This window comes from Podarcis filfolensis (assembly GCF_964270895.1).
Source record: "Podarcis filfolensis genome assembly, chromosome: 15".
Taxonomy (NCBI): domain Eukaryota; kingdom Metazoa; phylum Chordata; class Lepidosauria; order Squamata; family Lacertidae; genus Podarcis; species Podarcis filfolensis.
Window position 1 is genome coordinate 9,004,106 of NC_139618.1, and position 12,171 is coordinate 9,016,276.

The 12,171-nt window shown below is 48.5% G+C and overlaps 1 protein-coding gene across 3 annotated transcripts in view; it reads right to left on the bottom strand.

Annotated features, from left to right (window-relative positions):
• Positions 1-12,171, bottom strand: part of CLUH (clustered mitochondria homolog) — a 71,862-nt gene that overhangs the window by 35,941 nt on the left and 23,750 nt on the right. The window contains exons 1-2 of one of the 3 annotated variants that reach the window (XM_083587385.1): positions 9,806-11,104; positions 1,006-1,199 (exon numbers count right to left, since the gene is read on the bottom strand). In XM_083587385.1, coding sequence (XP_083443511.1) covers positions 1,006-1,199; positions 9,806-10,604 — 993 coding nt within the window. In that variant the 5' untranslated portion in view covers positions 10,605-11,104. Of the gene's footprint in view, positions 1-1,005; positions 1,200-1,924; positions 2,054-9,805; positions 11,105-12,171 lie in introns of those variants that run through there. The other 2 variants (XM_083587387.1, XM_083587386.1) reach the window with 2 other exon arrangements.

Genomic DNA, 12,171 nt, shown 5'->3' on the forward strand with positions numbered 1-12,171 from the left:
TTGACTGACATTCTCCTCCCTGCCCACAAGGGCAGCCTGCGAAGAGAGAAAAGGAGCTCAGTGACATATATATATACACACACACACACACACACATATATATATATATACACACACACACACACACATATATAATAACTTGTGTGTTCTTGTTTCTCAATTGGATCCTTTCACGTGGTTTTGTATGTTTTGCGGTATTTTATGCATTATGACTTGCCGTTAATTCTCTGGATTTATAGTTTAGCAATTCTTTATCGTAACTCGTAAGTGTAAACGGCTTAACTATTATTTTCTGATATTTCATTTTACTGTTTACTATTATATTCCAATGGATTATGGAATATTGCTTTATTTCATGTAAGTTGCTCTTATTTTAAAGTTATTGTGACTTTTTGTACCAGATCAGATTGTCAATATTAACGTTTGATTTTTTTTATTATGTTTTATATGTGTTGGAAGCTGCCCAGAGTGGCCAGGGCAACCCAGCCAGATGGGTAGGGTATAAATAAAACAACAACAGCTATTATTATTAGGTGTGTTTAAACAGTTACTATCAGCAATGCATGGATCTTAAACCTATAAGTTCGCATGAGCCTTCTAGATGTCCAAATAGGTACCCACACAAAATCGATGCATATATTATTATTATTATTATTACCACCACCACAACTGCTACTACAATTTAATACCCATTCTTCATTCTGAATATGAATCAGAGATGGTAGGAACTGTAATACAAAATACAGCTGGAGACCTGAGTTTGGGGAAACAGTGACCTAGATGTTGTTGGACTTCTGCTCCCATCAGCTCCGACCTGCATGGATAATTGTCAGGGATGATGGGAATTGTAGCCCAGCATTATTTAGAGGGTACCCTATTGGTGAAGACAGATTTGAGACAATAACAGCAACAGCAATGAGACACAGCAGTCCCAATTTGTACACCTGGAGAGGAAGGGGGCCAGCCAAGGAGATTTAGACCAGAGGTACTTCCAGAGACACTCACTTGCAGGGGGAAAGGTTCGACTACCGGCGCATGGACTTTGACCGTAAAACCGGTGTCCTGGATGACGATAACTTCTTGGTCGTTCCCATCGTCTGCGTGCTCTGTTTCTTCGTGGCCGTTCTGCCTGGTCTCCTCGTTGTGGTTCTCGTGCAAGCCATCGCCATTCATCAGGGTTATGCTGGGCGGGGGTTGCTCTAGCCGAAAAGAAAGGGAGACCAATTTAGGTTTTCGCCAGCTGGAGACCCTAAAGGACACTGATACAGACAGCGATCTCAGTTTTCTGGAAAAGTAATACAGTCGTATCTTGGCTCCCAAATGCCGCAAACCCGGAAGTGAGTGTTCTGGTATGTGAACGTTCTTTGAACTCGAAGCTGTGCTTTGGTTTCCGAACATTTTGGAAGTCGAACGGACTTCCGGAACAGATTCCGTTCAACTTCCAAGGTACGGCTGTAGCTTCCGCTGCCCTAAACCACATGGGATCGGAGCCTCAAGTTGATTCCCAACAGTCAGAAATATTGGAACAGAAACACCCGATTATGAAAACACCAGATAAAAGTGTCATCGTGAGTTTAAATGCTGTATTTTCCAGTTCTGAAAATGTCCAAGGCAGGACCATTCAAACAACAATTTGACCTCTGTCTGCCCACAGCCAACCTCCTCCTTGCCCTTAGTCTCAGTGCTGCCCTTGCAGAAATCAGCAGGGAGGATGGGGGACAAAACAGGAATTAGTTGAATCTGCTTGCCGTTGGCTCTGGCGCCACCTACTGTTGGCCTCCTTCCCTTCCATCCAATAGGTACCAGACACACTGCCCACTAAACCACACTGCCTATGAAACAGCACTAATCCTGGCACAGCAAGGAGAGGGAGGGAGAAGCCGAAACCAAGTCTCTTGCCTTCCCACATTTCACAAAAGCTCACCTGGGTGTGGGTCACCGGCAGGAGATCCCAACTCGCCGCAGGGAACCAGCCCCGCGAAGCTCGACTGTGACGGCAGACGCCTTGGTGGGTCACAAGCCGAAAAGACAGCTCCCGAGCTGCACTAGGCCAGGAGCCCGGTTGCAAATTCCAGTCGGGTTCTCCCTCCCCATCCCCTTTTCAAGCTGGCGCTTACGAGAAAGACACGTTTAGCCTTATCTCCCTTTTTCGCTTGCCCAAATGAGCAACGCCCTTTTCTCTGCCTGAGGCAAGGGACATGCCCCAAGAGGGGAAAAACACAGGCAACCAACAGAGTAAGACTGTACACCAGGGGTCAGCAAATGTTTTCAGCAGGGGGGGTGGTCCACTGTCCCTCAGACCTTGTGGGGGGCCGGACTATATTTTTTGGGGGGGAAATGAATGAATTCCTATGCCCCACAAATAAGCCAGAGATGCATTTTAAATAAAAGAACACATTCTGCTCATGTAAAAACACGCTGATTCCCGGACCGTCCGTGGGCCGGATTTAGAAGGCGATTGGGCTGGATCCGGCCCCCGGGCCTTAGTTTGCCTACCACACAGTAAAGACACATTTAAAGCACCCAAAACAAGAACCCTGGGAAGTGTAGTTTACCCCTCACAGAGATACAACCCCCGGCACCCTTAACACAGTACGGTTTCCAGGATTCTATTTTTTGGGGGTAGGAGTGGGGTGGGGAGTGCTTTAACTGAATGATTGAAAGAGAAAAGAGGCAAAAATGCAGGGAGGGAGTGGATTGCAATTCCCCCCCCCCTTTTTTTGAAGAGTAAGAATCATTCACAGTTCAAGTTTGAAGAGACTTATTTAACTAAAATCACCAGGTGCTGGGCGTGGGCAGAGCTGCAGAGCCCAGAGGCATCTGTAAACTCCTGCAGAGGATCTGCCAATTGCACGAAAAATGATTGTTACCTTGATAATCTTCCTTCCTCCCGCTCATGCAGGAAGGGAGGGAGAGCAGAGTCTTGTGCTGCTGCAGTTCTTTCCCTCCCTGCCCCCTGAACACCACACATATGGTTCCTTAGCTTACAAAGACAGAGGCTTAGGGGACTCTGGCAGCTTTGAGGAGTTTAAAGTCGGAAGGCAGGACTTATTCTCACACTAGGTACCAGAGCGTGCGGAAGGGAGGCGGAGAGAAGGAGAGGCTATGCGACCAAGCAAGCAGGGGTGCCTTTTGAGAAGCGGTGTCCCTTTCAGCGCCACAGGAGCAGAGTTCAATTCCCAAGTCGTGCAACTTAAATAAACTTTGCACAACTTTGCAAAATTCATGCAAGTAAGGCAAAAAAAGAGGGTACCACGCAGCCCACCCCCCATGGCCACCAGAGGTTCTAATTTGCACACTGAGGACTGGAAACTTGCTGCATATTGTCGAGTTCTCAGGATGCTTCTTTCGTGCCGCAAATTCTGCATTTATGTGACGCTCGCAGGAAACGCACAGCCCTGCCAATCAATGGCCCAACTATTATTATTCTTTTCAAATCGTATCCTCCCTGGCAACCAGATTGGGAGCTTGCGAATTTGTGGCGAATGTGAATATCAAGGCTTCCCAATGCAGCTTACAAAAAACACACCCAAGGGCAACTGACAGGCCAATACACAACATCAAAACCTTCGGACTTCCCACTAGGGTGACTGGTTAGCGACTGAGATCAGGATGCTGGACGAGATGGGCCTCTAAATCCAATCCATAAAGGCTATAAGTCACGTTGCAACACAATTCTGCCCTCTTACATTCTACAGCAACTTGGGGCTACCACTGAGAAGTCCCTGCCTTCAGCAAATGCCGACTCAACTTCTGAATAGTCTCGGATAATCATTTGTGTAAGGGTTGAGGACAGCACACGTGATTTGGACTCCGAAGTTCCAGATTCATCCCCCTAGCAGATCTGCAAAAGATGCCAGTCAAATCCTGTTTTAGTTACTAGAAAGGAGATTCTGAGTAAACATCAGGAAGACGCTGCAGTCAATTGGAAGTCCCGCCGGACGTTCGGCTTCCAAAAGAACATTCGAAAACCAGAACATTCCCTTCCGGGTTTCGATCGTTCGGGAGCCAAAACGTTTGAAAACTAGGCTGTTCAAAAACCAAGGTACGACTGTATTGTATTTGGACTGCGACACAATCGGTCGTTTGCTGCCCTGGACTCCTAAATAGGATGAAAGAAGGCATGCAGAGATCTTCAATAAATAAGATAAAGGAAGGGGGATTTTATGTGGGTGAAAAGGCATGAGGCACTCCTAGACTCAAAAACCACCGGTGCTCAATCTAGGGTGGTGCAGCAGACCAGCAGCCGTCTCCTTGCCAAAAAGGACAAACACCGTCAAGCCAGAAATTGCAACACAGCAAGATCAAAGGGCAAACATATGAAGGAGGGGGTACCTTTGTCCTGTAAGTTTGGGAAGGGGAGGAAAGAGCAGGAGAGACAGAAGAACGGCTTGCAAGGCAACATCCTTCCCAGAGATCTCTCTCAGCCCCACCCCCCCAATTTGAAATGAACAAACTCCAGACCCTGAATAATGTTCGTTCATTCCAGGATTGTTCCTACAGAGAGAAGTTTCAGATGATGTGGAAACACCGCGAACTTTTGCACAACAGCATTCCTGCACAGGGGTTGGAATACTTAAAAATCCATTGCACAACCGATTTCCACAGCTATCCTATCACATCCCGAGGGTTCAATGGGCAAGGCATAGGGACCCCCTCTGCATGCCCATTTCGGCTCTGCTCAGTTTCTCAATCTTCCAACCTTTTCTTCCCCACATCTTTTTTTTTAAAAGTTCCCTTGGAAATTTGTGAGCATCTTAGCGCCAAGTCATCCCAACACAGGCAGCGAGCAATTTACGTGCAATCCAATCGACGTGCGACCTTGCGCACGTGCATCGCCGCAACCCAAAAGTGGCCAGAAGGGAGGAGGCGGAATGGGCTTATGCGATTGCATGCAGGGCTCAGGAACATAACTGGGGCACACAAAGGTCGTTGCCTGCGTACATCTTTCTGCAAAGCCATTTCCCTTAACCTAATGCATTTGCGTTGATTTCAGTAATAGTTGGGTGTGTTGGTTTCAGCAGTTCATGCATTTCCATGTGCAATGTACCACAACAGATGCACACACTGGCGGGACAACAGCATTTGCAAAATTCATAGGAACACGAATCTCTAAGGGCGACTTTGGTTTCACAAATCGTTTCAGCCAGCATGAGTTAGGTAGGTTCACCTTTCATTGTGAACTGAACCGATTTCTTCTCCATCCTATTTAAAGCTAAAGGGTGGTGGATGGTGGTGGGGAATAGCAGTCACACAGCGAGAAAAGTGAGCATAAACACATGAAATTGCCTTACTCAAAGCTTGAACTTTGTCCATTCTGGTCTTTCTCCCTCTCTCTCCTCCTCCTCCGAGAGAGTCTTTCAGCTGAAAGCCCCATGGATAGAACAAGGGAACTATTGCATGCAGAAAAGTATCTGCTCTCTCACCAAGCCAGTGGTTCTCAATTTTTTTTCTCTGCAAGAAGATTTCAGCGTCTGAATGCCAAGCCTCATAAGGGGGTGGGGAGAAGACGTGCAGATCTGCTATGGGTGGCATGCAGACAATGTCATAGAATCATGAAATTGGAAGGGGACCCAAGGATCATCTAATCCGACCCACTGCAATGCAAGGAATATGCAGGCATCCCACCCAGGGATCGAACCTGCAACCTTGGTGTTATCAGCACCACTCTAATCAACAGCTGATCCTGTGTATCGAACCTTGAAAAGTTGTTCATGTAGCAAGTCTTGCAGAAATGTTGCAGTGTGGGGAATCTTCAGCCCGCTGGTGTTGAGGAACTATACTTCCCATCATCCCTGGTTACTGGCTCGCTTGCTGGGGCTGATGGGACGTGTAGTTCGGCAACATCTGGAAGGCCAGGGGGGTTCCCGCAGCGCTCATGATGCAGCCACAGTGCCAACACACTTTCCAGCAGTTCCACATGGGGCAGGAAGAAGAGGAACATGGCTATAGTGCTGGAACAATATGCGAAAATGGCAGGCATCACTTGATAGCCCGAATGCACGCAATGCTCCTAGAGCAGACTTTGTGCTCAGGTTTCCAGAGGCCTGGCTCTCTGCAAAACCCACCCATCAAGACAACTTCTTGTCAGACACAGTAGTCTCTCTAAGAACTTGTGTTTAAACAGAAATACCCCCAATTGGATTATCCGTGTTTAAGAGATTAACCCGTCTGTGTGCCAGCCACGCAGGTGTTAAGTTTCTTTTGGGTTTTGTTTTAAAGAGACACGCAAGTCTTTCAACCTTGAAGATCAAGAGGATGCTACACTAGTGCGTGGGCTGGCGCTGCTTAAGTTCAGCAGCAAGTGTGCTTGCTAGCCGTAAGCTATTTTCAAATGTGGCCCTCTCGGAAGCACCCCCCCCCAATATGGCCCTCTGAACGTTGCTGGACTGTGGGGACTTCTCTTTGCCCCAGAGAAGAGTTGGGGATTTGTGGGAGTTGGCAACAAAAAAGGAGGGACACCGGTTTTTTGGATCACCGATTCTCTACATCTGCTAACACAACTCCCAAGAATTTCGGCAAAAATGTTTCTGCGTCTTGGATGGAAGCTCATTCAAAATTCCTCAACTGACTCTTCCATTAGCTGGGATAGCTCAGTCGGTAGAGCATGAGATTCAGGGTCCTGCGTTCAGGCCCCACACTGGAGAAAAAGATCCCTGCGTTGCAGCTCTATGCTTCCCTGATATAACACTGGTCCTAAAGGATCTACTTTGACTCCCAATACATTTCCAAGCACAATTCAAAGTGTTGGTGCCGACCTTTAAAGCCCTAAACGGCCTCGGCCCAGTATACCTGAAGGAGCGTCTCCACCCCTATCGTTCAGCCTAGACACTGAGGTCCAGTTCCGAGGGTCTTCTGGCAGTTCCCTCATTGCAAGACGCGAAGTTATAGGGAACCGGGCAGACGGCCTTGTCGGTGATGGCACCTGCCCTGTGGAATGCCCTCCCATCAGATGTAAAGGAAACAAAAAACTATTAGACTTCTAGAAGACATCTGAAGACTGCCCTGCATAGGAAAGTTTTTAAACATTTGATGTTTTATTGTTTTTTTAATATTCTGCTGGGAGCCTCCCAGAGTGGCTGGGGCAACCCAGTCAGATGGGTGGAATAATATTAATAATAATAATAATAATAATAATAATAATAATAATAATTCTGATGGTAGTGGAGAAGAGGAGGTCGATTACAGGACCTCAGGGGTCCAGGCTTTGGCCCAGGGCTGCCAAGGTGGAACATTCTCAGTTGGTTAGAATGTGGTGCTGATAACACCAAGGTTGTGGGTTCAAGCCCCATATGGGACAGCTGCATATTCCTGCATTGCACGGGGTTAGACTAGATGATCCTCAGGGTCCTTTTCTAATTATACAATTCTATGACATGCTGGGTGAACCGAAGACACACACAACAGACGGCTTCTGCACTTCCACAATGTTGTTTTTTAAAAAAACACATGACTTCCCCCCCTTCTGTCAGGAGGAAAACGTTAAAACTACCACACCAACGCGAGGTCAAGGTTCCAAGTCCTCTTTCTGGCTTGATGTTCGATCTCCAGGCACGGCCTGCTTTTCTACAGAAGCCGTTCTTCTCCGTAACAACCGTCAAAAAGGCATTTGAATGGCACTCCGCACTCCTGCGGCTGGCCTTTCTACATTAAACATTAACCCCTGTTCCCTGAAAGCATGCACAGGAAATCAACATACATGGTGCATGTGTGTGTGTCTACTGGAAATTCCAGGTTTACAATATATAAGGTACGTTCTCCTCCACTGACAAGTTTTAGAAGCACACGCAAACACAGAGAGCCGAAGCCAGTCTTTGCCCAATCTGGCACCCTCCAAATGTTCCGGACTACGTTTCCCAGCAGGCCCAGCCAGCACAGCCTGATGGGAGTTGTGGTCCAAACTATCTAGAAGCCACCAGGGCTGGTGAAGAGTCCACCCGAACCACACTCTAGCTTCACCATAGTTGAATAATTTGAAAGCTGACAGGTCCTCTACAGCTGCCATTACTAAGCTTATACCTCAGCTCTTCTCCACAGAGCAAGAGGCGGTGTGTATGGTACTCGTCCTCTCCGCTTGCTCCTCACAACAACCCTGTGAGGTAGGGTTAAGTTGATGTGCGCATGGCTGGTCAAGGTCCCCCAGCGAGCAGTCAGACCCCAGTCTCCCCGAGTCCTAGTCCAAAACTAACCACGCTGCATAATCGTTGCAGTACCCAAACACACATGCTCCAGGCTTCAATGGAAAGGGTTGCAAAATGAGTGAAGGAACATGGCGTCCTGCTCTGATGCATGGACCCACTGGGCCTTTGGGGCCTGACTGGCAGAAGCTGCCCAATGCCTCCCCCAGCCAAGTTACCTGTGGTCCTTTTAACAGGTGGCTACAGGGATCGAAGTGAGAGCTGGACCATAAAAAAGGCTGATCGCCGAAGAATTGATGCTTTTGAATTATGATGCTGGAGGAGACTCTTGAGAGTCCCATGGACTGCAAGAAGATCAAACGTATCCATTCTTAAGGAAATCAGCCCTGAGTGCTCACTGGAAGGACAGATCGTGAAGCTGAGGCTCCAATACTTTGGCCACCTCATGAGAAGAGAAGACTCCCTGGAAAAGACCCTGATGTTGGGAAAGATGGAGGGCACAAGGAGAAGGGGACGACAGAGGACGAGATGGTTGGATGGTGTTCTTGAAGCTACCAGCATGCGTTTGATCAAACTGCGGGAGGCAGTGGAGGACAGAAGTGCCTGGCGTGCTCTGGTCCATGGGGTCACGAAGAGTCGGACATGACTAAACGACTAAACAAGAACAACAACAGGGATCGAACTCTAATCCTTTCCATGCTCAAGAAACCATGTTCTCTACTCACAAAGGGACTGGGGCGTAGGGGAGAGAGAAATATAAAAAAATAAAGACTGCCACATGTTGTTGCCATTGTTCTGGCACTTCAAGCCTAAAACTGGACCAGATGGCTTTTTTTTTTTTTTTGGCAGTGGGGTGGAGTTTAATGCAAAACTATCTGGGTTTCACAATGCTTACGTCAAGAGCGACTCCACTCTGAATCCAGAGGGGAATAATGTGGTCAGGAGCAGCCTTTGAGTTCTGTCAGAAATCATTCCCCCCTTTCTCCCTGGCCTTCCATGTCAACGTCAACTTCTTCTTCCTTCACACGTATCTGCTTTAAAATCGCAAGCAGAGCCTTGTGTCCAAAACCAGTTTCAAGTCCAGATCATGATTATCAGGTTTCATGATTTCTGACCTGGCAATACATTGCGAAACACGATGTGTGTCTGTGCTTTGCAAAAATCACAATGTGGGGGAAACCGTGAAGGCATCCAATGCCTCTACATAGCTCTATCCTTATTTCACACACTGCGACTTATCGCTATACAGCTGTACCTTGGTTCTCGAACGCCTTGGTACTCGTAAGTTTTGGCTCCTGAACACTGAAACCCCGGAAGTGTTTCGATTTCTGAACGTTTTTTGGATGCCAAACATCTGACACGGCTTCTGCTTGAGTGCAGGAAGCTCCTGCAGCCAATCGGAAGCCGCGCCTTGGATTAAGTCCAAGAACAAAGGTTCCACTATATTGCAATGTTTAGCTGGTAAAAGATCACAAAGTGGAAAACCCAATATCACCCAGCTCTAGCCTCACTTGATGCTACATACAGACTTGGCCCCAGTCAGGGCAAACAGGATATATACCCCAAGGTGGGTAGTAGAAACCGCCCCAAGACAAGTGCCCTTTTACTCCTCCTATGGTTGTATCGTGGACCAGCTTCCCCTTCAGGTGCAAGGCCGAACTCTCTACCTGCGTCCCTTTTAGCATCCACAACTCCTTCCACGCTTTCAACTTCCTGTGGCTCATACGAAGAAGCCTGGAGGACAACTGAGCTCTTCTCTCCTGATGGACGAAGCACAGGCTTCTCCGACGGCGCACTGCCCCTCGAGGGTCCACCAGAATCGAAGGCAGCAGAAGAGACTTGGCAACTGCAAGCTGCCAAGCCAGTATCAGCTGGCGTGGGCCCCAGAGCCACGTTCTGGCTCGCTGCCACGGTTCCTTGGCACCGGTGCAGCCCAGAAGCTGGTGTCCCGTGCCTGGCATTTGCTCCACTGCCCGGACTGCCTTCCAGCTGGTTTGATTGAAAGCTTACACCTTCAAGAACCTCGTGGGGCTTGGAAGCTCGACCAAGCGGCCAAGAATAGTTTGGAGGCCGCGATGATTCTTGCTCAAGGTCGGCAGGAAGGGCATGCACCAGACAAGAGCTCGGTGCATGCTGCAGCAAGCCGGGAGCCACGAGTGTCAGGCACCTGACGCAAGTCTTGGTGGGCTCTTCCACCCTCTTCTCGATTAAGCTGCTGGGCGGCTCTGCCCCCCTCTGCAGGTATTCGTGCGACACGCTGCTCATGACGATATCCGGGTACGGTGCAGAGCCCTCGGAAGCTCTGGAGACGACCAGCATGGCTTGGATTTTCCGGGCATCCTCTAGAGCCACGGCAGCTGGCACAGGCAAGAGGGGAGATCTCTCGTCCGATGAGCCCTCCACACGGACCTGGAAGATGAGGTTGGTGATGCAGCGGCAGCAGCTGGCAAAGAGGCTGTTCCCCATTGTCCCCTGCCAGGGGGTACGTGTTAAAAACCAGTCACATCCAAATGCAACGACGAAATCTATGGGCAGAGCGATGCTCTCCGGAAATTCACGGTCTGGATAGGAAAATGCTTTCCAAAGGGGCACACCCTCTTTTCCCAGAAGGTGGACCAAGGTAGTTTTTAATCAGGGAGAACACATGCAGAGCACCTTGGTGAATCGCTGCTTTAGTCATGGGTGGTTTCTCTTTTGAAAAAAAAATAAAATATAACGTCACCAACATCTGAAAGGCTGCATTTCCGCGGTCAAAATTCTCCTGGAGTTCCTGCCAGCGACCTTCATTTTCTGGAAAACCAGACGCCAACCGTGCGTTGCCAGGGAAGACTGCAATCAAGGCGCGATGGGTTTTCTTCCGTGTTCTCCTGGAGAACAAAGTTCCAGCAGAGAGTGCTTCTTTTCCACCCTCAACTCTGCAAGAAGACTGAAAGCAGGAGGACAGCGTTGGCTCCGAAGCCAAGTTATAAATAGAGCCCAGAGCCCGGGCTCCGTACCAACACAACCTGGGACTGCGGCTAAAGGGTTTTGCCCTTGTCAAGCATACAAACAAATGGGGTTGGGGCTGAATAGCAGAGCCAAGGCCGGTTACTATAGCACGTTGAGACTTCCACACAGATATCCATACTAAATAGAGAGCAACAGAAGAACAATTATGGGGCGGAAAGTAGGTCTGAGGCCCAGTTCTCATTGAGGTAGCAAAAAAATATATCTGGGTCTGGACTGGAGAAATAAGAAGGCAGCACTTTCCAGGCCACCCTGAATCCATCACATGCAGCGCTGTTTGCGTTTCACTGCGTATCGTCCTCCGCCCAAACAGATATTGTTTCTCTTGCTGTCTGAGGGGGCAACAATATGCAAGTTCCGTTGCCATTACATTACATATCCCACATTCCACTCATTTCTCTTCTGAACACAGGAGGAATAAGCAAGCACCAGCAGTTTCTAGACCAGTTTCTGTTTTTATTGGCATTCTCCAACATCCCTAGCCTGGAATCCTCAATGCTTTAGGCAGCACATTAAGGAATCACACTGCAGGGGGTTGGACTAGATGACCCTGGGGTTCCCTTCCAACTCAACAATTCTGTGATTCTACGAGTCATGTGATGGAATGCTCTCTTCCTCTCACACCCCCCCCCCCCGCCCCAAGAAATATTCCAAGTAATAACAATTCTCTGCACAGGGAAAGGTACCTCGGAGCCTTTCCTGGACATAACAAAAATGCAAGAGCGTTGCTGGATCAAGATCCAAAAGTCCACCCAAGAGGGGAGGTACTATAAATCAGTGAGTAAAATCTGCAGGGAGGGCTGGGAGAGACCTTGTGTCGGAAAGCCTGGAAAGATGTTGGCAGTCACTGCAGACAATACTAAGCTAGAATTTATTTATTTATTACATTTATATACCACCTTTATCGCCCAAGGACGCGGGTGGCGCTGTGGGTTAAACCACAGAGCCTAGGACTTGCCGATCAGAAGGTCGGCGGTTCAAATCCCCACGACGGGGTGAGCTCCCGTTGCACGGTCCCTGCTCCTGC